At 47.7% G+C, this 21,314-nt stretch overlaps 1 protein-coding gene and 1 long non-coding RNA gene across 4 annotated transcripts in view; one reads left to right on the forward strand and one right to left on the reverse strand.

The window, feature by feature from the left end:
- Nucleotides 1-21,314, forward strand: part of LOC129380504 (uncharacterized) — a 234,072-nt gene that overhangs the window by 170,309 nt on the left and 42,449 nt on the right. The window lies entirely within an intron of this gene.
- Obsc (Obscurin) overlaps nucleotides 1-21,314 on the reverse strand; it is a 173,533-nt gene that overhangs the window by 112,346 nt on the left and 39,873 nt on the right. Inside the window, exon 3 of the mRNA XM_072286096.1 lies at nucleotides 254-372. Coding sequence (XP_072142197.1) covers nucleotides 254-372 — 119 coding nt within the window. The remainder of the gene's footprint in view (nucleotides 1-253; nucleotides 373-21,314) is intronic.

Here is a 21,314-nt window from a genome sequence, read left to right on the forward strand (position 1 = left end):
AAAAAGAAATGGTGTACGGCAGTCTTGCCTCCTTTTTTTATTGCATGTAGCCAGAAGTGTGAAAATCTGTGATTTTTGGATAAATGTGCGCAGTTATCGTGCGATGTTTTTACTCGAAAACACGCGCACGCTACATATAGGGCCGCATTAGCTGGCATGATCCACGCTTGCTTCGTGTTGCAAACAAGCAGGTGTGCAAATAAAACAAAAATGCGCCACGCTGTAAACTTTTCTGCGAGAACCTGCGACTTACTTTCTAGGTTTCGAAGTGTCTATTACTTCCACTTCTTGTCCTTCTTTTAGCGGAAGCCCTTCATCGTCACTTGACAAGGGCTTGTAGTCGAGGATGGCCTCGTAGATTCCACCAATTACCTGCAGAGAAAAAAAAAAACAGACCACGTGATTGATTTTTCGTGCGTCTTAGATTGATGTAAAATGCATGCGCAGAACTGTTTGGCCAGCTCTATCGAATAGTCAGGATAGGACATTCCGGCGTTGAAGATATATTATGTCCCTGGACGGGTGCAAGCGCGAATTGTACACAATTTTCGTGTATTCATAAATATGATAAGTTGCGGTGCTTACCATCACGAATGCCAAAGCATGCCAGGAAGCGTATGTGGCTGACATGTCTTATACGCTCGGCAGTGCCGCGCAGCCGTTGTTTCAAGAAAGCACTGCGCTTGCGCACGCAATAAAACGCGGGTGCATATGCAAAAGCAATGAACGCTCTGTGAATGTCCACATTAAACCTGTTTTACTAATGTGCCTGCATGCGCAGGCCTATACGTGTTGCGCCAGGTACTGAAGCTGTCTAGCGCAAATATTTAGTATAAGTGCCCCCCGACATTTAAGTTGGATTCACACGACGGGCCGGAGTGCGGATTTGGTCCGCTGACGAGCGTGACATGGCTCCCCCGCAACGAATCACGCCGCTAGGGGTTCGTCCGTGGCGTGCTTGAAGTTCACCCTACACTACATCAAACCTTTCCTGAAAGAATCACTCACTCCCCGAACGCGCGTCTCTTATCTCCTCCAGGACCTTGCCCAGCATGTTCGTAACGTGCTGGGAGAGACCTGGTAGGTAATGACAATATCAAAACAAGAGCTCCAGATTAGGGGCTGCATTGTGATAAAATGTATTCGCTCTCTCTTCTGTGCGGCGCAATTCAGCGGCTGTGAGCCACGTCAAGCTCGTCCGTGGAATTCGGTCCGTCGTGTAAATCCAGCTTAAAAGTAAAACGTTTCAACACTGGCCATGCGCTGAACCCACATTCTGGCATCGGGATTCAGTTAAGTGCCCGCTTCTGCACCAGCTGTACCGCAAGCTTACGGAGACAAGAAATTAAATGTTTGGATGCTTCCAATAGCGATCTAAATGTAATTGCCATACCAGGCCAACAGACGTTGAATCCAGTGAACTCACTGAGAAAATGACTATATTTATCGAACTCTATAGTTTTTGATAACAATTATTATATGAAATAGCCAAAGTATTCTTCATATAACATATAACAATTCATATTTCATATGAACATGGCATTTCATATAACAATTATTATATGAAATGCCAAAGGAAAAGGGGAGAAAATACAACCTCGCCGCCGGTGGGAGCCGATGCCCGAATCTCCTGATGACGCGTATGGCGCGCAAACATTTCAGATACGACGACGCGGCTGTCCATTCCCTTGGGTACTTATGCACCCATACGAGATTATGCACCCATACGAGATAATTGTGCCCACAGGGTTTTCACGGTGGTCTGCGTGGCGCGCGTCCCTTATCCAAACAGTTTTATCCCTCAAGAAAGCTTAGTATCGACTGCGGGACATTTGTACTAAGCTTTACCTGTGAGGAGCAGAAGCAAGGGGTTTCGTTTTCATGACCTTCCTTACCCGCCGTGGTTGCTTAGTGGTTATGGTGTTGGGCTGCTAAGCACGAGGTCGCGGGATTGAATCCCGGCCATGGCGGCCGCATTTCGATGGGGGCGAAATGCGAAAACACCCGTGTAGTTAGATTTAGGTGCACGTTAAACAATCCCAGGTTGTCGAAATTTCCGGAGTCCCCAACTACGGCGTGCCTCATAATCAGAAAGTTGTTTTGGCACGTAAAACCCCCTAATTCAATGACCTTCCGCAGGCGAGGCGGACACTCAACTACGAGACCTCGGCTGCCGTGTCTTAATTAGCAGCATCAAATGGCCTCGTTTTGACCAGTCACCATTTTACGGATGTGATTCACGGCTCTGTAGCCTTGGATGTTATTTTTCACTATACAGCATCATGAAATAAATGAAGTAAAGGCAATAAATGAAGTAAGGAAACGGAGGGAACGTTTATCATGCAGCTGTAGAAACGATTCTACTTAGTTGTAGCCTGCACGAGGGGTCGTAATGAACGCATGTAATGAGCGTCCACAGCGAGAGGATGGAAGAAGGAGCCAGAGTCAAATGTTGGAGGCTTCGCCTTGTGTTCCTCACGGCAAAATGCGCTTAATTTGGCAGGCTACCATTTTGAGGAGCGTGATTCACGACTCGGGGCGTCATCGCCTCGAAGGTTTTATACGCCTGAGCATCTTAGAGCGCACATCAACGAGCCAGGAACCGCGGGCGAGCGCTTCAGGCGGGAGAGTGCGTGGTGTCTGCTTCGTTACGGTTTAACGGCAGGCTCACCGAGGGAGTGAGTGCCATTTGCACGGAACGTGCTGTTCGTACGGACCCCTGTGGGTGGCATCCGTGAAACCGCACACGGAGCGGGATGCGGACTCAGCCCGCGCGCAAGGGCGGAATGCAGACTGTCGCGGACAAAGGCACGCGCCTGGAAAAGGCGCGGGCTTCCTCGCGACGCTCGCCGCGCCCCGGGGACTGGCGCCAGTGCGAGGCAGGAGAACGGAGACAAGCCGGTTTTCTGGCATAAATCCAGGTTCTGCGCCCGGCGTTCTGTGTTCCTCGCTTTATTGCGAGAGGAAAACATTGGCTGTAGCGAGTTAGCAAGGCGGCCTGGTACCGTCCAGGTGTCAGCTTCAAATAATTGTTTGGGCGCCGCCGCTCGGTATGGGAACACCCATCTCGGAGCCTGCCCGGTCTTTCTTCCTTGTTTTTGAATGACGCAACCCTTTGGGGCGCATGGCGCTGCGCGCAGAGAGTAAACAACTTAACGAAGGTTTCACAGAGCGTATTTTTGTCTGTCCCGCGGGACTGCCTCTGAAGGTGTGCCATTGTCTTGGGGCTAGCACAAAAGTACTCGTTGTATTCTATCTCTACCAAACATGACGACAGTTTCTGGTCACAATATAGCCGGTTGTTAAGGTAAATTTAAAATATTTATTTAATATGTAATTGCATAAATACGACGTTAAAGTATATTTCTTTAGCTAGTTGCATCTTGTTAAAACGCCAGCCTGGAGAAAAACGTTCCATTTCATTCTTCTATTTTGTGTTTGTAAATGCAAGCATCTCATAGTAATCTCAGAGGCTATGTCAGTACAACTCCAGCGAACATGAGTTATTGCATTGGCTGATACAGAGCACCCTTAGTTGCCGGGCAAAAATGTCAACACGTCTAAATAATTAAACCGATTTATTCAAAAATTGACAAGGACCTCACGTATGACACACAAACAATGCGGAAAGTTTGTACAATGATAGCAGAGGTGCGAAACAGCGAGTCGGCATTAAAAGCGAAGAGAGAATCATCGAGCGACATATTAAAGCGTCCCGGGCTGAATGCCTCATTGGCGGCTCTCTGCTTGGTTCTAGAAGCGAAGTGTGTGAATTTCACGGGCACGTCACTAGCAACCGCCGCAAGCTGCGCACAAAACCGTTCCCTTCATGGTCTCGTCTAATCGCCGCCTGCTCCGTTGTGGCTCGTGAAGGCGTCGTCTTTGGCGCTGACAAGCGGAGGCACCTCGTCGTCCTGCTGGGGACCCTTGTGACCGGAGACGCCGTTGCACTTTGGCATGTCGCAGATGACCACTGCGTTCGGAGAACTGGGCACATCCTCTTGTACAATGCCGCTGTCTACACTGGCCTCCGTGCCTCGACGCTTACTCAAGGCGTCCCAGTCGCTCCAGTCGAACGGCTCGTCGTCCTTGTACTCTCTCCAGTCACCGGTGTCGACGAAGCGGGTCTTGCGGTTTCGGACATTTTCGTAGTACGTGGCCAAGTCGAGCTGCTCGACGTAAGTGTGGAAAATGCCGTAAGCTTCCATTTTGGCAAGAAACTCTTCCTGGCTTTCGATAATGCCGAGCACGTCGCGTATGCGTCTCACGTGTGGTTTCTCCAAGCCTTGAATGAATTGCTCCACAACGTGGTCACTGGTTGTCGACTCGCCAATTTCAGGGACAGCAAAATTTTTCATCACACCCCTGTTCTCGAACCTTTCTTCAAGCTCCTTTATCTCTCGGTTCTTGATTACTTTGAGACTCGCTGGAAAGATGTCTCCCTTCTTTCCAACGATGAAAAGCCCGATCTTTTTATCGTTAGTGCGGACAGTGGAGATGCCGCCAGGTATCATGATTTCAATCTCAGGGAGGACAAGAAACTCCATAAACTCCTTGTCGTCCCTGGTGAGCTCGCAAAGCATATCCTCGTGGACCGACAAGTTCGTGCCCAAAATGGGGTAGATGTACGTGTCGCCAAGCAGGGCCTGGTACTTACGGGAGATCTTGCTGTGGAAGTCATACTCGGTCAGCAGTGTCATCTTGCCGTCGTCCGTGATGTACGGGAATATGTGCTTGTAGTCGGCGAACACTTCACTGTTGGCCGTGATCCTGCAGCCGCTGCTCATCGAAGTCCTGCGTTTGGGGATGAAGGGTACGTAGTGGTGCACCGACAAGTCCACGCCGGACACTCTGCGCACATTGCTGCTGCGCCGCTGCTGCAGCTTCTTCTTGGTCTCTTCGTCCAGTTCCACGCTCATGGTGGTCCGGGGACACCGGGGCGAGGGTGAGGTGAAGAGGGCTGGCGGCGACACGAACACGGCTACCTCCGGCTAGACCCTGCTCGTGAATGCAGCGTTCGAAGCGACAAAACACGAGGCTGCCTCATATAGTGTGAACGCGCCGTGAAAGCACAAGCAAATCATGGGAGGTGCCGGGCCCTCGCGAGGCGTGCGCTCCGTCTCGACCAATCGGAGCCGGGAAGGAGCTCTGGCGCAGATGGACGCTCTCCAAAGCTCAAGAATTCAGACGGGCCTCGCGACAAACAGGGAATACTGGCCTCAAGTCCCTAGGCTGCTCCTCCCTAGATTTTTACAATCTTATTTCGGCGCACCCTATTGGCCCGCGCTACGGGGATTAAATTTAGCTCCACCGCATCTCTGGTTCTGGTGCAAAAAAGAACAACGACAAATTGGATCTTGCCAGCTTACTCACCCCGCGGGACAAACAGCGCGAGATAGCAATTCTTATTCGGCCAAATTTAACCGTCCTCCAAACGAGGCTGGGCTCCGACGGGGTGCCTCCCCTCCGCAACCATCTATCGCCGCTGCATCAGCCTTGAAAACTCGGAAGAAGCATTCCTCAGATGCCGTTAGTTCCACTCATCCGCCATTCTTCAAATAGAACGGGCCGTCTAGCGCTGCTTACATGGCACGCTGTCGACGATCGGCTCCGTTTTTCACGCGCCCTAATTCGCGCTCAAGCTAATTAGGCCCGCGCAGCGCCACTTAGGTATTTTTTTACCGCACAGGGGGCTCGCTTCGCACGACCAGCATACGTTATAGCACTATGGTCACAGGCGAGATGCTTGTGTCACACGTGCGAAGGAAGTAAAACCTGCTGGCCCCTCAGGGCCACTGCTTAGTCGGTCTACGAAACGCGGCTGTCCTGGTAGTTACAGTGCCGCCAATAGAAACGCTGTCGGTGATAATTCCACGAACGCGTCAAACTGAATGAACACGTGTGGTTGTGCTGGCAAAAAAAAAAGAAAGAAAGAAGAAGGAGCAGTGCATATGCCTCATTAAAAGAAACGCTTGCTAGCGTTAATGAAATATATCCTACTGTTACGCATGTGTTTGTGATTACCTTAATGTGGAAAAAAAGTAAGGATAACAGCCGCGACTTGAACCTAAATATTGAAACACAATAGTATGCAAACACAATTAGTACGGTTTTGAAGTTTAAACTTCGCTTTTAAACGGGTATCTGACGAAGTCCCCGAGTTTGTTCAAAAGTATCGTACGTTTTATTGCTGCATTTTATCCTTTACAAAATTCTTGCATGGGGATAGTAAGCATTCGTAGTTCGTTACTGCTGTGGGATTTATTTCTCTGAACACGTCTGGCATTGAATTCCCTGTTGCGACAGTTCGGTAACGAGAAATGAAACACTTTATTCTTGATATTGCACTTCTGCAATTCACAACGTGGACATCTCTGAAAATTTCCCAGAACACGAGCGAGTGAGTCCTTTAGTTGACCCCCACTTGTTGACTTTAAGTATATCCTACATCCGTAGCACTTGATGACATCTTTCTGCAGGGGCATCGTGTTCCTTCTTGCAAAGATATCACTCACCGAATGTGAGAAGCAGTCATTTTAACTTGGCATCCTTTGACAACGCCTTTCAAAGAGCGGCGACAAACTGAAAAGAAATCCGGCTTCCATGTGATAAAAGGCCGTTGCTGCCATTCGGCCACGATCCAGCGTAAGGTGCCGTGATAGACGGCATGCCGAATTGCCAAACAAGCACGGTAACCACCGCGTATACACGCAAGGCATTATTCCTGGCTCTTGTCCCAGCGGCACTCTGTCTGAGGCGCCGCTTCACACCTCGATGCGTGAGCTTGGCACAGGGCGGGTGCCACTTTATTTAGCATACTGCAAGGGGAGCGTTTTTCAGCCCAGAACTTCAGGCAGCACAATTATCACCGCGCCGGCCTGCCCTTGACAGTGCACAGGGCAGTCCGGTGCAAAGGGAGCGGCGCCTAATTGGTGCTGCGCAAACGCATTGTGTACACAGTCCTTATGGAGAGAATTCTCACCGTGGTTTCTCTCGCTTTAATTAAATGCATGTAAGGAGTTGCTGGCGCCTGCTGGATGCGCCAGCTACTCCCTTGATAGACGTCTAATTAAAAAAGAAAAGAGGTGACAACATTCGACGGGCAATAAAGCGAGAGTGGCATTAGAAAGCATATCAGGAGGAGATTTCATGAACCTTCGTATTCACAAAGTGCGTCATCGCGTATTTGCCGTACTACAACATAACCTAGCCAGTGTGGTTAAACATATTGAGAAAAAGAGTAGCAGTAGTCTTGTTTGAAAAGCAGGAGTGCTGTGACGTATCCAACTATAATTATACAAAATGTGCAGATCTAGCACATCATTGAGCACAAAGCATCAGTGTGAGCACAGTAAGTACTTCTGTATAAGTATAGGATACGTGTGGTTATTCTAAATGGAGTAAACACGTTGAACCAAGATATAAAAAGTAAAAAATTCCAGCATAATCTGAATCTGCAATCTGAATTTACAATGAAACGAGATTCCAATTTACTTCAAGAAACTGTATTTGTGCGCACTCGGCCTGTCTTTATGATTCGGCCACCCGTACAAGAGTTACTCCAATGCCAGTGGTCTTCTATCTTGAACATGAAGATTTTGTTTTGTTTTCTTTCCTTTTTAATAACTTTTGGTGAGCGGCAAGAAACCCTACGTTTTATGGGAGAATCCACTTCGTTTAAGTCGAGGCAGAAAAAAACGAAATTGATGCACAATGATAAGTGCGTAGAGTGCGATAAGTTTGCAAGAAAAGCGTCAAAGGTGAAAATATTCTTCAGTCTATCTACTTTAAATTTCGCTTCTTTAAGTGTGCGCTGCTCAAGAAAAGAGCATATGGCGGCCAAGTCATCAACTGCGCATATATAACTTGTTAATTATCGGATAAAATATCAGTTTACCGACGGTGACATTTCCACATATATGGTGAGAATTTATATCTGCGATAACAGCACTTTTGTTTCATTTGAAAAGCGAAAAATAGTTTTCCAGGGACAGCCTGCACAAAGGATATCCCTGGCACTCGGAATTGTCGAGCATTTGTCAGAGCATCTCCGCCCCACCGAACTTCGATGCTCCCCCGCCAAGTCGGAGCTGCTACTTTACAGAAAAGAGAAGGGAGGCAGACCCAAAGATTGGAAGCCAGTCTCTGAAAGCAGCATCAGACTTCGCACTTGTGACGCGGGGGTGATACCCAGGGTCGACGTTATTCGGGTCCTGGGCATGTTTGTCGAATACAACGGCGGAAACGGAACTGCTCTCCGCAAGATTATCGCAAAGACGGACAACGCTTTCCGCCTCGTTCGCAGAATCGCAAACCGGCATCGAGGCATGAAGGAAAGCAATCTTCTCAGGCTGATCAATGCCTTCGTACTCTGCCACCTCACGTACACGATTTCTATGCACAACTGGCTCAGAGCGGAGCGAGACAAGCTCAACGTTCTTATCCGCAAAATAGTCAAGAGGGCTCTCGGGCTACCCATCAGGACCCATACCGAGGATCTCTTGAAGCTGGGGGTACATAACACCGCCGAGGAGATTGCCGAAGCCCAAGAACGCGCGCAACTCACTCGCCTAGGCACCACAGCAGCAGGTAAACGCATCCTCGAAGAGCTGGGTTACCGCCCTGCGGGATTCCCGATGGTCAGTACCCCGATCCCTAGGTGCATTCGAGACAAGTTCGAAGTAGCCCCTGTGCCCCGAAACGTCCATCCCGTCCACAACGAGGGCAGACGCAAGGCTAGAGCAGCCGCCATCCTCAAACAGATCAAGCGACACGACATTAGCGCAAGCTTCGTCGACGCTGCGGAGTACAGTGACGGGAAGACCTTTGCCGTCGTTGTGGTCGACTCGGGCGGCAACATTTCCAATAGCGCCTCGATTCGCACTTCAGACCCCGGAGTCGCCGAGCAAGTCGCCATCGCCCTCGCCCTGCTAGATGGTCATGGGTCCGAAATCTATAGTGATTCCAAAACGGCAGTTAGGGCTTTTCAAAAGGGTTGCATCGCCAAGGAAGCTGTTCGTCTTCTTAGCGGCTCGAGTCCACATGCTCTCACAAACCATTCAATTCACTGGTTTCCCGCTCACGTAGGATCGGTCGAAGGTGCTCCCCCGAACCTCAATGAGTCTGCCCACGAGGCTGCGCGTGACCTCACCGACCGCGCTTCCTCTATAAGGAGCACTGACTCCCCTCCTCTCTACGGTCACAGGGACGCTCCCGCTACTCACAACGAGATTATTAAATATTTCTATATGTCCAGAAGGGTCTTTCTACCCCCTCACCCCAAGTTGAATAGGGCGCAAGCCGTTTCGCTTAGGCTCCTACAGACCAGCACATATCCGTGTCTGTCCGCTCTCCACGAGGCTTACCCCGACGTGTATCGCGACGACGCCTGCCCGTCCTGCGGCCAGACCTCCACTCTACCTCACATGCTCTGGGAGTGCGGGTCGACATACCCCAAGTTCATCAAGGAGGAATGGGACTCGCTTCTGCGTAGTCCCGCTCTAGAAAAGCAAATCCTGGCCGTCCGGCGTGCCCGCGACCGGGCCGGTGGGCTAGACCTGCCGGTCCCGACGTGGGACTAGCCGGGTGCGCGACGAGTTCGCGTCCTCGCCGGACCTACAATAAAGTTTATTCACTCACTCACTCACTCACTCACTCACTCACTCACTCACTCACTCACTCACTCACTCACTCACTCACTCACTCACTCACTCACTCACTCACTCACTCACTCACTCACTCACTCACTCACTCACTCACTCACTCACTCACTCACTCACTCACTCACTCACTCACTCATTTGTCAGACGTGTCGAAACCGCTCAGCTTGTGGCCGAATCTGACTTCGTGCCATTCGTCGTCCCTCATATTGCCGTCTTAAGCTCTCCAGACCCCCGAGGGGCTTGAAGGATTTAATTTCTCATGCTTCAGAGGCTCGAGACACGGATCATGCAGTAGGAGACCAACTACAAAGACTCGGTGTCAGATTTCGTCACGCACCGAGTGAACTCTGCACTTTGCACAAATGCTGTACTTAGCGCGCCTCTTCCGCTTACAACAGATCGTTCGGCGTCTTAAGAAACGTGACGATACGAACTTTTCGAATGCTACCACAGCAAAGTCTGCCACTGATATGTTGCGCGCTATAAAATTTCCCATCCACACATTGTTTGAAGAAAGTTGTGCGACCATTTCTCAAAAAAGAATGGCAGATTTTTCTTAGGAAGTCGCACAGGTATGATAATAGCTTCAGTATTATCCCAGCAATGCTGTAGCTGAATTGGTCAACCAAAAAGATAACTTGCACCTTCTTGTTTAGATAAGAAAGTAACGGAGCAAAACACTCTTCAATATAGTGATTCTCGTCAGTGGCGCTACAGGCGGCAAGATATCATGCAACTGTTTCCTGGATGCTGTTTATGCTAAGCTGGCATAGCGGTCTGGATGGAGCGTTTGCTTCATCAGCGTAAATAGCGGTTTCACCGGAAAGACAATGGGGATAATTAATACCTTGATTATACAACGTGAAAAAACAAACTAGCTGGACCTGCTTACCTCGTCTGCCTGAAGAACCTGACATTATACAGGGAGTCCCAACTGTCATACACCTAGATTTAAAAATATGCAAATGCCACGTAGCTCGACAGAACCAAGGCAATGTTGTTTGCCGTCGCTTGGATATACTCAGATTATTTTTTGTATTCCGCCTAATTACATAAGTATTCTTAATTAATTAATCAATTTTTCAAATATTATAACTAGATGAAAAATGCCAATGAAAAAACTGTAGAGCAGCATGAAAAACTCCCGGTACAGCTTTTTGTTGATCAATACGTGCTACATAAAAATGTTGTGAAAATGATGAAAGAAGCCCGCGAATACACGCAAAATTGCCGCGCGACTGGACGCACGCGGAATAAAATCCAACAATTTATTTTTGTGAAACTACGGAAATTTAATGTACAGATTATTTTGGTTAAATCAGAGAGAAACAAGCTAACCGAAGAGAACAGGAAAGATATGTTACAAAAATTGCCACACTTTTCCTGTTCTTTCTTTTTACAAAGAATATTGAACAGTTTATGTTATGAATTATAGAATTCAAGGGATTACGAGTTGCCCTTTGTTTTTCGTTTTACAGCGATAGCTGTTATGGGCTCACTCTCCTAGTAGTTTTGGTAGATGCCGCCGCCGGAGTTTGTCGCAAGAATCAAGAGCCTTATAAAGAAATCGGGAAAGAAAATCGCAGTTCCCCTCGGCGAATGGAACACCGGATCCACATATTTTCTGTTAAAGATTCTATACGTCTTAGCCACTCCGACGATGCTGCAGTAAAGAATACTGTGCCTGGAGAACACGACGTCTGGCTTCTTGAACGCTCGCTAAAACGATCGGCCAGCGCCACGCTGTGCAGCTTATCCATAAACCAGTGCCTACATGGACCAATGTAAAGGAATCCAATAGCAATAAGGGTAATACAGGACAGGAACGAAGCGGAAGAAAAAGTCGTGTCTATCCACTTCTCCACCGCGGAGTGCCACCTCCAAAAATGAGAACGACTCTGACTATGAAATCGTGAATAAACAAAGATGCCTTCTTCTTCCACGGAAAAGAAATTCTTCGCCCGCATCTGCGAATGTTAACTGCAACCGATGACACACGAAACAGTGCAAGACGGCCAGCTATCGCGTCACTGCTTCGCATATTACGGGCGACAATGCAACTGTTTTAAAGCCAGTATGTTTTATGAGAACCTAGCGAATGCAGAATTGAAGCGTACAATACATCATTTTTAATAAACGCTATATAAAAAGTTCCAACGATTTCGTTCTGACATCCAAACACCTAAACGTTAATCTGCTTTCCAGGCTTTCTTTAACGAAGCCAAGATTGCCACACCCCCCAACTCATGGTGTTTTCTTCATCCCTGCTTTCCCATTCATAAAACCACTTCATCCGAGGCATTGCGAAAAAAAAAAAAAGAAGAAGTTAGAAATACGATCACCGAGCAGACCTGTTGATGCGCAACAAGGCTGTTGGCGGTGTCACCGACTCGCCTGCGTCGCGAGGACGTTGGCAAAGTCACATGCCGGCAGAACCGAGCTCTGGCGAGGAGTTGGGGAAGTGTGCTTTTCTGGAACGCTAGTGCTAGTAACAAAGCCCGGACAAAATAGCTCTTGGCGTCGTGCTACGGAACAACAAAAGCCTCCTCCTCCAGCCACCTAGTAGTGCTTGGCGCAGCCGATGGTGCGAAGTGAGCTGTTGGGGGCCTACGTGTGGTTTCTTCGTGTTCGGTAGCGGCCTCGGATAGAACAACGCACCACTATACCAGCGGGAAGGCAGGTAAGCAGCTTCTTTTAAAACAATCTCCGCCTGTCTGTTTTGACTGTCATAGGCGAAGTATGTCTATAATGCCAAAAGACATACGCGACACGACTGCGCATAACTTTATTGTTTCTGACGATTACCCATCGCTGCATCAATTAACTATTTTTTTTACTACCCCATGTCCCCGGCATATAAATCGACATTTAGACTCAAAATTACAGAAAGTCATTAAAGAATCAGGTGAATTTCAGTTTAACAAAACATCTTGCTGAGTAAAATAATTGGTAAGCGAGAGAATAATGATTTTACCTGGCCACACTGTTCGCAACACGACTATACAACTCGGGAATCAGACTAAATATGCAGAGAAGGAAAATGCCTTATATTAGTTGATAGAGCTAATGAAATAATCTGTGCAACGGCGAAGAATATCCTTTGCAGCTTCACATTAAAGTATGGTCGATGCGAAGTTTCCTTTCATGAACTAGGTTGTTTAGAGTAGCAATCCTGAATCTTTCTCCGAAAATTGGGGCAATTTAAAAGCATTTTATTTTCTATTAGACAAATGCGCATAGACAAATGGCATCAGCTAAGCACTGTAGCCACATTAGCAGTGAATAAATGTTTATTATGGACGCATTTCATGACTACCTCCCCAAGTCGTCTTGGTAAATTGCGCAGTTTGTGCTCTGAGCCCGGTTTAAGTAGCGGCGGTGCCTGTAAACGCCTTAGTTATTGTCAACTTTCATGTGTTGCAGCTTATAGCGACACCTTCGAGCTTTGTTGCCACCAGTTCTGCCCAGTTCACTCAAGCAGTCTACCTTTATACAAGGAGGAGCATTCGGCGCTGACTGATTGCACAGAATAAGCAAATCTAACGGCGCTCGTCAAACCTGAATGTGTAGCTCCTGCCGGATGCTGAAAGCCGAACATCTTAACCGCGCGTCCAGGCACGGTTCTTTCCTGGTTAAAGAGTTAAACATGATCGAAAGTGCAATCATGGCAAGAAAAGATGATTTGCAGAGAACGCTGGACATTTCTCTTTATGTTGGTAGCACGCATTATTTGATGTACCTCAAGATTTCTATAGCTTCTTGACTTAAACTAAAACATACTGAGAAAATAAGATACTTCGTTTGTAAGATAACTTGATGTATTCAAAAAAGAGGAGGTCAAAAAGAAATTTATTTCGTTGTTTATGGATATTTGTCACTATGGATGGCTGTGTGGATGTTTCTCATGCTAGGCAACGCTCCTGTATTCTTTGATAGAAAGCTGAACCTATTCGGCCCTTATTTATAAAATAGTTTTTAAGCGCTCTAGTGGCTCGTAAAGCGGGTACCGGTCAATTGTGACAGCGAGCATGGTACAGGCGAACGAGGCCGGCCAATAGCGAACGGTTTTTTAATAACAAACATATTTGTGAATCCAGCCTCTGATAAGCACGGTCTTGGCTATCGAAAGCACCGTAAAGCAATCATGGAAACCGTCGGAGACAGTTTTACTGCGCTTTGCCTCACTGAAGGCGTTGAAGCTGGTCGCAGTAAACGATTTGCGAGTCGATGGTGTCTCAGCGTTTTGCATGGACCAACTGATACCAAAATATAGGCACTGGGTACAGTTTTCTTACATTTTGTTAGACTTCGTGCTCGGCTTCCATCGGCTGGCACGGCTATCCATTATATGCATTTTTTTCCACGTTAGGTTCGGATCTGAATACCCTGTCATCGTCTCTTGATTGTACGTACGCATTGCACTTGTTTTTTTTTTTGTTGTTTTTGCTGTTTTCTACATCTCTATCCTAGCGACGATCATCGACGTAGCGTCGTGGTTATCAAAACTCGTGTGCATTATTCTCAAAGGAAACGTGTGCCGCGGCCATTTCCCGCAGGTTCCGGTACTTGTGATGATCATTATGTGGACAGGGCAGAAATATTAATTGATAAGGAACACAACGAAAACGTTATACAGGAAGGTTGCATAAATCACAGGCCCAAAGGCTGTTCTAAGCTGACGAGGCATTCCACGCATGCGTGACCTCACTGACACTATGCTTCTCAAGTACGCTAAGCCATTTGCGCCTGTGGTGTTTAAACCTTTTTTATTGTACGGACGCAGGCTTAAAGTTTATTTTTGGACTCTTCTGTTGACTGGGCATGATATCTGTAGAGTATCCTTCTCAAGCACCTGCAATGTTCCACAGCTGTATCTTGAGGCGGTACATGTACCATCATCTGTGGGTCGTTGTGACTGTACAGTTGCAGACAGAGCTAGCAATAATATGATTCATTGCAAGCGCTATACAATGCGAACAAAACAGAGATATGTGAAGGAAATTATGGGAGGTTTAGAAATGTGGGTTGAATGAAACGGTACAGGGGACTGTTGCACTGGCATAATCGCTTACTTAGAGTTACATCGGCTAGAAATGTTTTCGGCGTTGCATTTGAGGCTGTGCGCTGCTGTAGCACGCCACCGCAGAGCGCAGCCGACAGCGCTACCAGTAGCGGGAATTTTGTCCATGGCATGTGAAGCAGGTGGCGCCCTGGAGGCGTAGAGCAGGGCGAATGAGCGCAGTCTTCTGCCGGGCTTTTATATGGTTTACATTTGGTAACTTTTTTTGTCGTTGAACACCAATAACAACAACAACGAAAAAGTGCTTATGAAAGGCCATTGTCTTCGCAACGACCCCCACGGTAGCCCACTAGCCATGTCGTTGTGGTGCTGAGCTCGATGCCGCGGCTTTAATCCCGACCGCGGCGGTCACATTCCGATGGGGGTCAAAATTAATCAGGAGTCTCCTACAGTGCACGGCGTGCCTCATAATGAGATTGTGGTTTCGGCATGTAAGATTCCGGAAATGAACTTTATCCGCGCAACAGATGGCGCGCTTACAAAATGAGCATTGCAGGTAGTGTCGGTGGAAAATTCAGCGCTCAATTTAGTCGGAACTACAGGAAGTATGTGTATAACTGAAACTTGCCGCCACCTAACCTAGTGACTTTGCGCGCAGCAACATCAGGTCGTCTCGCTGCATGCTGCAGGTCATTGGCTTATCGCCGTACGATAGCGCCGTGATTGTTGTTTCTCGCTGCAATCTCCTGTGGTGTCAGTGGTAAATTGAGGGCTCAGTTTAGTCTAACTACAGGAAGTATGCGTATAAGGGAACTTGCCGCCCCCTTTCCCAGTGCCCTTGCGGGCAGCAATATTAGGCCTTCTCGCCGCTTTCAGCAGGTCATTGGCTTATCGCCACACGATAAGGTTGTGATTGTTGCTTTTCGCTGCAGTCCCGTATCATCGGCATGTCTTGACGTACGAGGTACAAACACATTTATTTTGTATAGTGGGATGCATCGGTAGGTACGGAAACAGGATTTCCGTCACGACCTTGTTCACTTGAATGCCAAAGGTCATGTATCCTATAACTGTTACTCGCTGGCAAACCTAGCCAGGAAATGGCGCACTTACAGTAACCTCAACAATTTAGAATAAAAACAGGAACAGCGCAACACAGGACGAGCGAGTAAAGAGCGCAGGACAGCGCTCTGTTCTGTGCTCTTTACTCGCTCGTCCTGTGTTGCGCTGTTCCTGTTTTTATTCTGAAGATGAACCAACGAGCCCCATTGAACACACTGCTAACCTCAACAAGTTACGTCTGTCGGCATTGTGAGTGGTTTAATTACACTACATTCAATATCGCATTTGCACGCCTTGTACTCGTAAACACGCATATATTAGCGCGGGTGGCAGCCTTCCAGTGTTTAAAGTTAAGGAGTTCACAGCAAATTTTTTTTAAGCCACATGAAAATGTACTGATCACATGATAGGTATTTTACTTTGGGACTATCCTCTGCGTCACATGCCACGGACGAAGTCACCGCCACAGGTGGCGGTCTTCGCTGAAGCTATCTATGGTGGCGCGGCGCACGACAGGCGCATGGTGCCTGTCAATACCAGCGCCAATAATATGACAGCCAGTCAACACCTTTATGAAACCAACTGAAAAATAAAATAACAACATATAAAGAATGAGCAGAAAGGGCACTCAAGTGATACTTGATCCATTCCCCATTTACGTAGCCGTGGCGCCAAAATGCTTGTTTACAAGTGAGCGGCTTATAAATGTGCATATGACCACTTGCATGCCAGCAACCGGAAACGTAAAGATTGATGTAAAAATTCTTTCCGCAATGACGCCATTTGCGTCTTGTTATTTTTAGTGAAAGATAAATGGGTCGTGTTTATGTTTGCGAGGACGCAAAAGAGACGCAGCAGGGGCCACTGTAGTGGCATCCGTGCACGCTATAAAAATAATTTTATTGCAAGAGCGCCCCTAGCTACTTCTGCGCTCTTGAGTCTTTTACGGGCGTTTATATTTAAACCGCTAATAGAGACGCTAATAGTCACCCGGACCCGCTTTGTGAAGGCTACTAATGACAACCTCAAAGAATCTTATTTTTCTGAAGAACATGTCCGTCAGGCTGCCTTCTTTTAGTTTCCCGCGGAAAGCGTGCGTAGGGGCCCTAACAATGCGAATGGGAGAGTATGCGCCTCTCTGCGTTTGGGGGGCTCTCGTCATTTTGTTCCCTCGCGTTTGCGTCTCCGCGAGGTGAGCGGGAGACACCGTCGTGCTGAGACAGAGGGGCGGAGCCGGCCACCATGCGGACGCCAGAACGGAACGTGGTGACCGGTGGTTGGGCCGCGAAGACTGATGATCTGTTTGCCCCCTGCTGGAGAGCTGATGGAAGGGCTGCGAACAGCTGGCAGCCTCTATCGCGCTGTGCCGTCATGCGCTACTGTCTCACCGGGCACTGAGAGAGAGAAAGCGACGAAAAAAATGCGCCCTCTGCTTCGCCGCGCTCGCCACGGCGTCACTTCGCTGACGGATGTGGTCCAGAGTGCTGCGCCAGCGGGGCCGCTTTGGGCGCGCACCTGTTCGCGTGCGTCTGCCGCTGGCAGGAGGAGGACCGCAGGTCATGCAAGCAATGTGACTCTTCGACACACATGCTTTTTGTATCTCCCATGCCGGATTTATTGCGTAAGAGGGCAAATTAAAGCACGCGTATACCACGCCTTTCACATAAACGTCGTTACTCTCTAGCAGCTAATATGTGAGCATAACGATTTGTCTGGCATTTACTCTTACGAACAATACTAGCGTAGGAGCTTTCTTTTTTTCCCCGTGAATATTGGCCCTGACACGTGGATATAGGCGGCATTCACACGACAGGACGGATCGTCGATTCGGTTTATGGATGAATATGACGCAGCTCAGTGCAGCCGAAGCCCGCCGCATTAATAAATCAATTTGGGAAGTTACCGCAAGCGAAACACGAAACTTGAAGAAAGGGACCACACGAAGTGGTACTGACAACTGATGTTTTAATGAAACGAACGCCAAGCTTATATAGATCAGACGCACGTGTGCACCCGAAAAGCAACATAGCTTTTTAACAACGTTTTAGGTTGCTTTTCGGGTGCCCGCTTGTGTATGATCTATATGAGCTCGGCGTTCGATTAATTAAATCATCAGTTGTCAGTACCGCTTCGTGTGGTCCCTTTCTTCAAGTCTCGTGTTTCGCTTGCGGTAACTTCCCAAAATCATGAATCACCAACTGGCCTACACCCACGCTCTGCTATGTTGCAATAACAAACGTCGCAGACGAGCCGCTAGTGGCGGGATTTGTTGCAGCTCAGCCACGTCACGGTCGTCTGCAGACTGAATCGGTGATCTGTCGCGTCGTGTGAATCCAGCTACACGCACTAAGCTTACGTGCTGCGCCAGTGTGTGAAAGGGCATGCTAGATTTCCAATTAAAGCCAATAATGTTCATTGGCCCCGCGCTGGAGCGAAAAGAGAATCCTATGCCAGTGTTCTCATCGCGAAAAATATAGAAAATAACAGTGAGTGTGGTTGAGGGTCCGTATTTACTAATAGCCCTTATGATATAATTGTTCGCAAGAGCAAATTTCACTCGATTCTGATGCTGGACCTAATGTTGGCGAAGGAGGCCGGTCAATTTCAAAGTGCATTTACGAAAGAAGAGCTTTGCGAATTTATCCGCTAACTTCCACGGTTGCAAGATTCGCTATTAGAAGATAAATCAAGTGTTCGCTTCCATGCCGGTGCAAAGTGTATGTACGTAGTTCTTTACTATACGCATGGCTGACATTAACAGCTAGTGATTCGGTAATTTAACATTACATATACAGCAACAGCGTTACGTTGGTTAGCAGGTATGAGGGCCACAATATTCTAGATCTTAAAGAAATCGTGAGAACAAGGCCGTGTATTAAAAAAAACCGATACGTTAGAATTGTTCGGAAGAGAAAACTGCAACCAATCCCAATGCTGGACATATTAGCGAAGTTGGCTAGCCAATGGCAAAGAGCACATACGAACAAAAGGCTTTGCTAATGGGGCCCCTAATTGGTAGTATTGTCTATGTTACAAAATGCTAATAGTCGGACCATGTTACATTAAATGGGAATAAATTATTATTTGCGCCGGTTGAGGGGGGAGAAAAATAAGTACACTGACGGCTACGGAGCTCTGGTGCGTTTATTAGCCGAAGTGCGCATGCAACTTCAGCATTGTGGTACGTTAATGGCATTAAATCGGAGTGTACGGTGGCGTGCGTGTATCTGTAACGCAGAATGTAGAAAGATAGAACGACCTTTGTGTCGCGCCACTGCTTGCCTTTAAAACACGGTGGCTGCTCGGGCCCAGCGCTAATTGGGTGCAAAGTTTGATTGTCGAGCAGTGCGGAATGATTTTCTTTGTCAGCATTCATCTCAGAATAGACCACTACGTATAAAGAACATCGGGATAAATAAACTTAATCTAAAGAAGGCTATGGCCCGTATTCAAAAGAAAACTCTTATGCCAAAAATGTTCGTAAGAGCTGATGCCAGCCATTGGTGCTGTCGGACACATTATTAGCGAATGCGGTCGGTCAGCGGCACACACCATTTACGAACGGAAAGCGTTATGAATTCGGCGCCGCGTATGGACTTGGAGAGAAAAAAAACCGACAGTAGAACAGGCAGTGTACGGAAGCGACATGAGGACATTAACAAATATGAATTACTTGGATTGCGCAGGTAAGTGAAAACTAAAATCAATACTTCTCAGTTTTTCATGAGCCCTAGGTTTTGTTGCGGTAGCCATTCAGAGACCCTATAGCGGGGATTTCAAGTGCGACTGGGGGGGGGGGGGGGGGGGGGGCTCACGGGCCTTATTCTTAATTGTACCACTGGTATGGTTTTATATCGTTCCTAGCTTTCGCTGCCGTGCTCTCACACCTCCAATTTCGCCCCGACATTCCAGGTTCTAAAAGCGAATAACAGAGATCGTGTGCAGGTACGAGGATACTACAATATCCATGTATTATGCTTCAGATGTTACGCATGCTAGCGGATGCGCAACACTGTGTGAAGCCGTAACTGCTAGTCACAGATTTCCAACGCATTTTTTCTCGTGGTCGTCGACCTATGCGCACCAGCACGCGTGATCTCGGAGATCATGTATACAAACGAATAAGAAGCTATATAAAGTAAAAACGAGTGTTTGCGTTGCGCAATATCTGCGTAAAAGTTTCAAAATAACTTTATCGTGTTTAACATGTCAGAGTGTGTCTCTGACGAGTGCCACGCTCGAAAACGCTGAAACAGAACGTGTCTTCAGGTTAAGAGGCGTCAATAAAATTTTTTCTCCACCCAATGCATAAACCTTAATGCATAATTAAGACATCATAATAATTTAACGACGCGTACGCTACCTCGTGATTGCGCATTGTAACTTCGGACCACTGACGTAACTTGCCGTGCCATCGACCGCAATATAAATGGCAGGACTGTGTCAACTCTTCATGACTTTTTTTCAAAGGTAATATCAGTCTGGAGGTTTTCACGTGTTGATCCTTTTCGCAGGAAGGCAGCAGACATGTATTTGCAAAGAACTTCGCATACCTTGCCTGATTATCCACAAATGTAAGAGATTTGTAGTGTAACTCTTTGCTACGAGAATATAACTTGATATCGCTACCCACATCATTGCACTAACATAAAATGGGCAGCCGTATGCCGAAGTGTGTGCATCAGGTGAATTACATATCAGTGATGATTGCTTCTGTACTCTCGACAAATTTGAATGGCTACGTTCGCGAGTAATTGTAGAACTGTGACACTCTGTACTTCGCTTACATGAAGCGTTGTTTCAAGCTCAGAACGGACGTTGTCGAGCATAAATGTTTGAGCAAGCGCTGGCAAAAACAGACGGGTGACGCTAACGCAAAAGTACATCAACTGGAAAAGTTGGGACAGTTCCACCACGCAGTAAAATAAGGAGAGAAAAAAAAAGAACAGGCGAGCGAAGCCACCGAATGAGACGCCTTAACAAACACGCACTCGAGAACAAGGGGTTCGTTTCGTACAGAGCACCCGCTCCCGGTGCACCCTGTTGCATGATGCTGGTTGGAGTAAATGAGGACCTTGGCCTTGTCACCCAGCTCCATTAGCTTGACGGGAGGGCTGAGATAGCAGGCAGCGATACAGCACCCGCCGGGACGTCTCTCCGCTGGCATTCGGACATCGTTGGTTGAAAGAGGGCGAATGCGAAGTGCTGGTGAACAGCACGCCCACGAAGCGTGGCTTATTCTCTCCCGCGAATTTTATCTACACTGGGTTATGCCATGAGTAGGGGGGAGTGAAGTTCGGACATTACGTTATGCTAGGCGTCAACGGTTACAGTATGTGAAGGCAGCCTCTGGCGCACGCTTATCCTTCCGGCAATCGCGTTTGCAGAGCCCACTCCCGGTGTTTTATCTCAAGAAAGCAGGCCTCGCGTACATTTCTGTCGTGCGTATTTTCGCATCACCCTCGCCCATGTAGTGTAGCAAACCAGATTTGCTTGTTCTCTGGTTAACTCCTGTTCCTCACAGTTAGTTACTCACTCTCTCTCCATTTCTCTCTCTCTCTCTGCACACA

Source organism: Dermacentor andersoni, chromosome 1, assembly GCF_023375885.2.
Source record: "Dermacentor andersoni chromosome 1, qqDerAnde1_hic_scaffold, whole genome shotgun sequence".
Lineage (NCBI taxonomy): Eukaryota > Metazoa > Arthropoda > Arachnida > Ixodida > Ixodidae > Dermacentor > Dermacentor andersoni.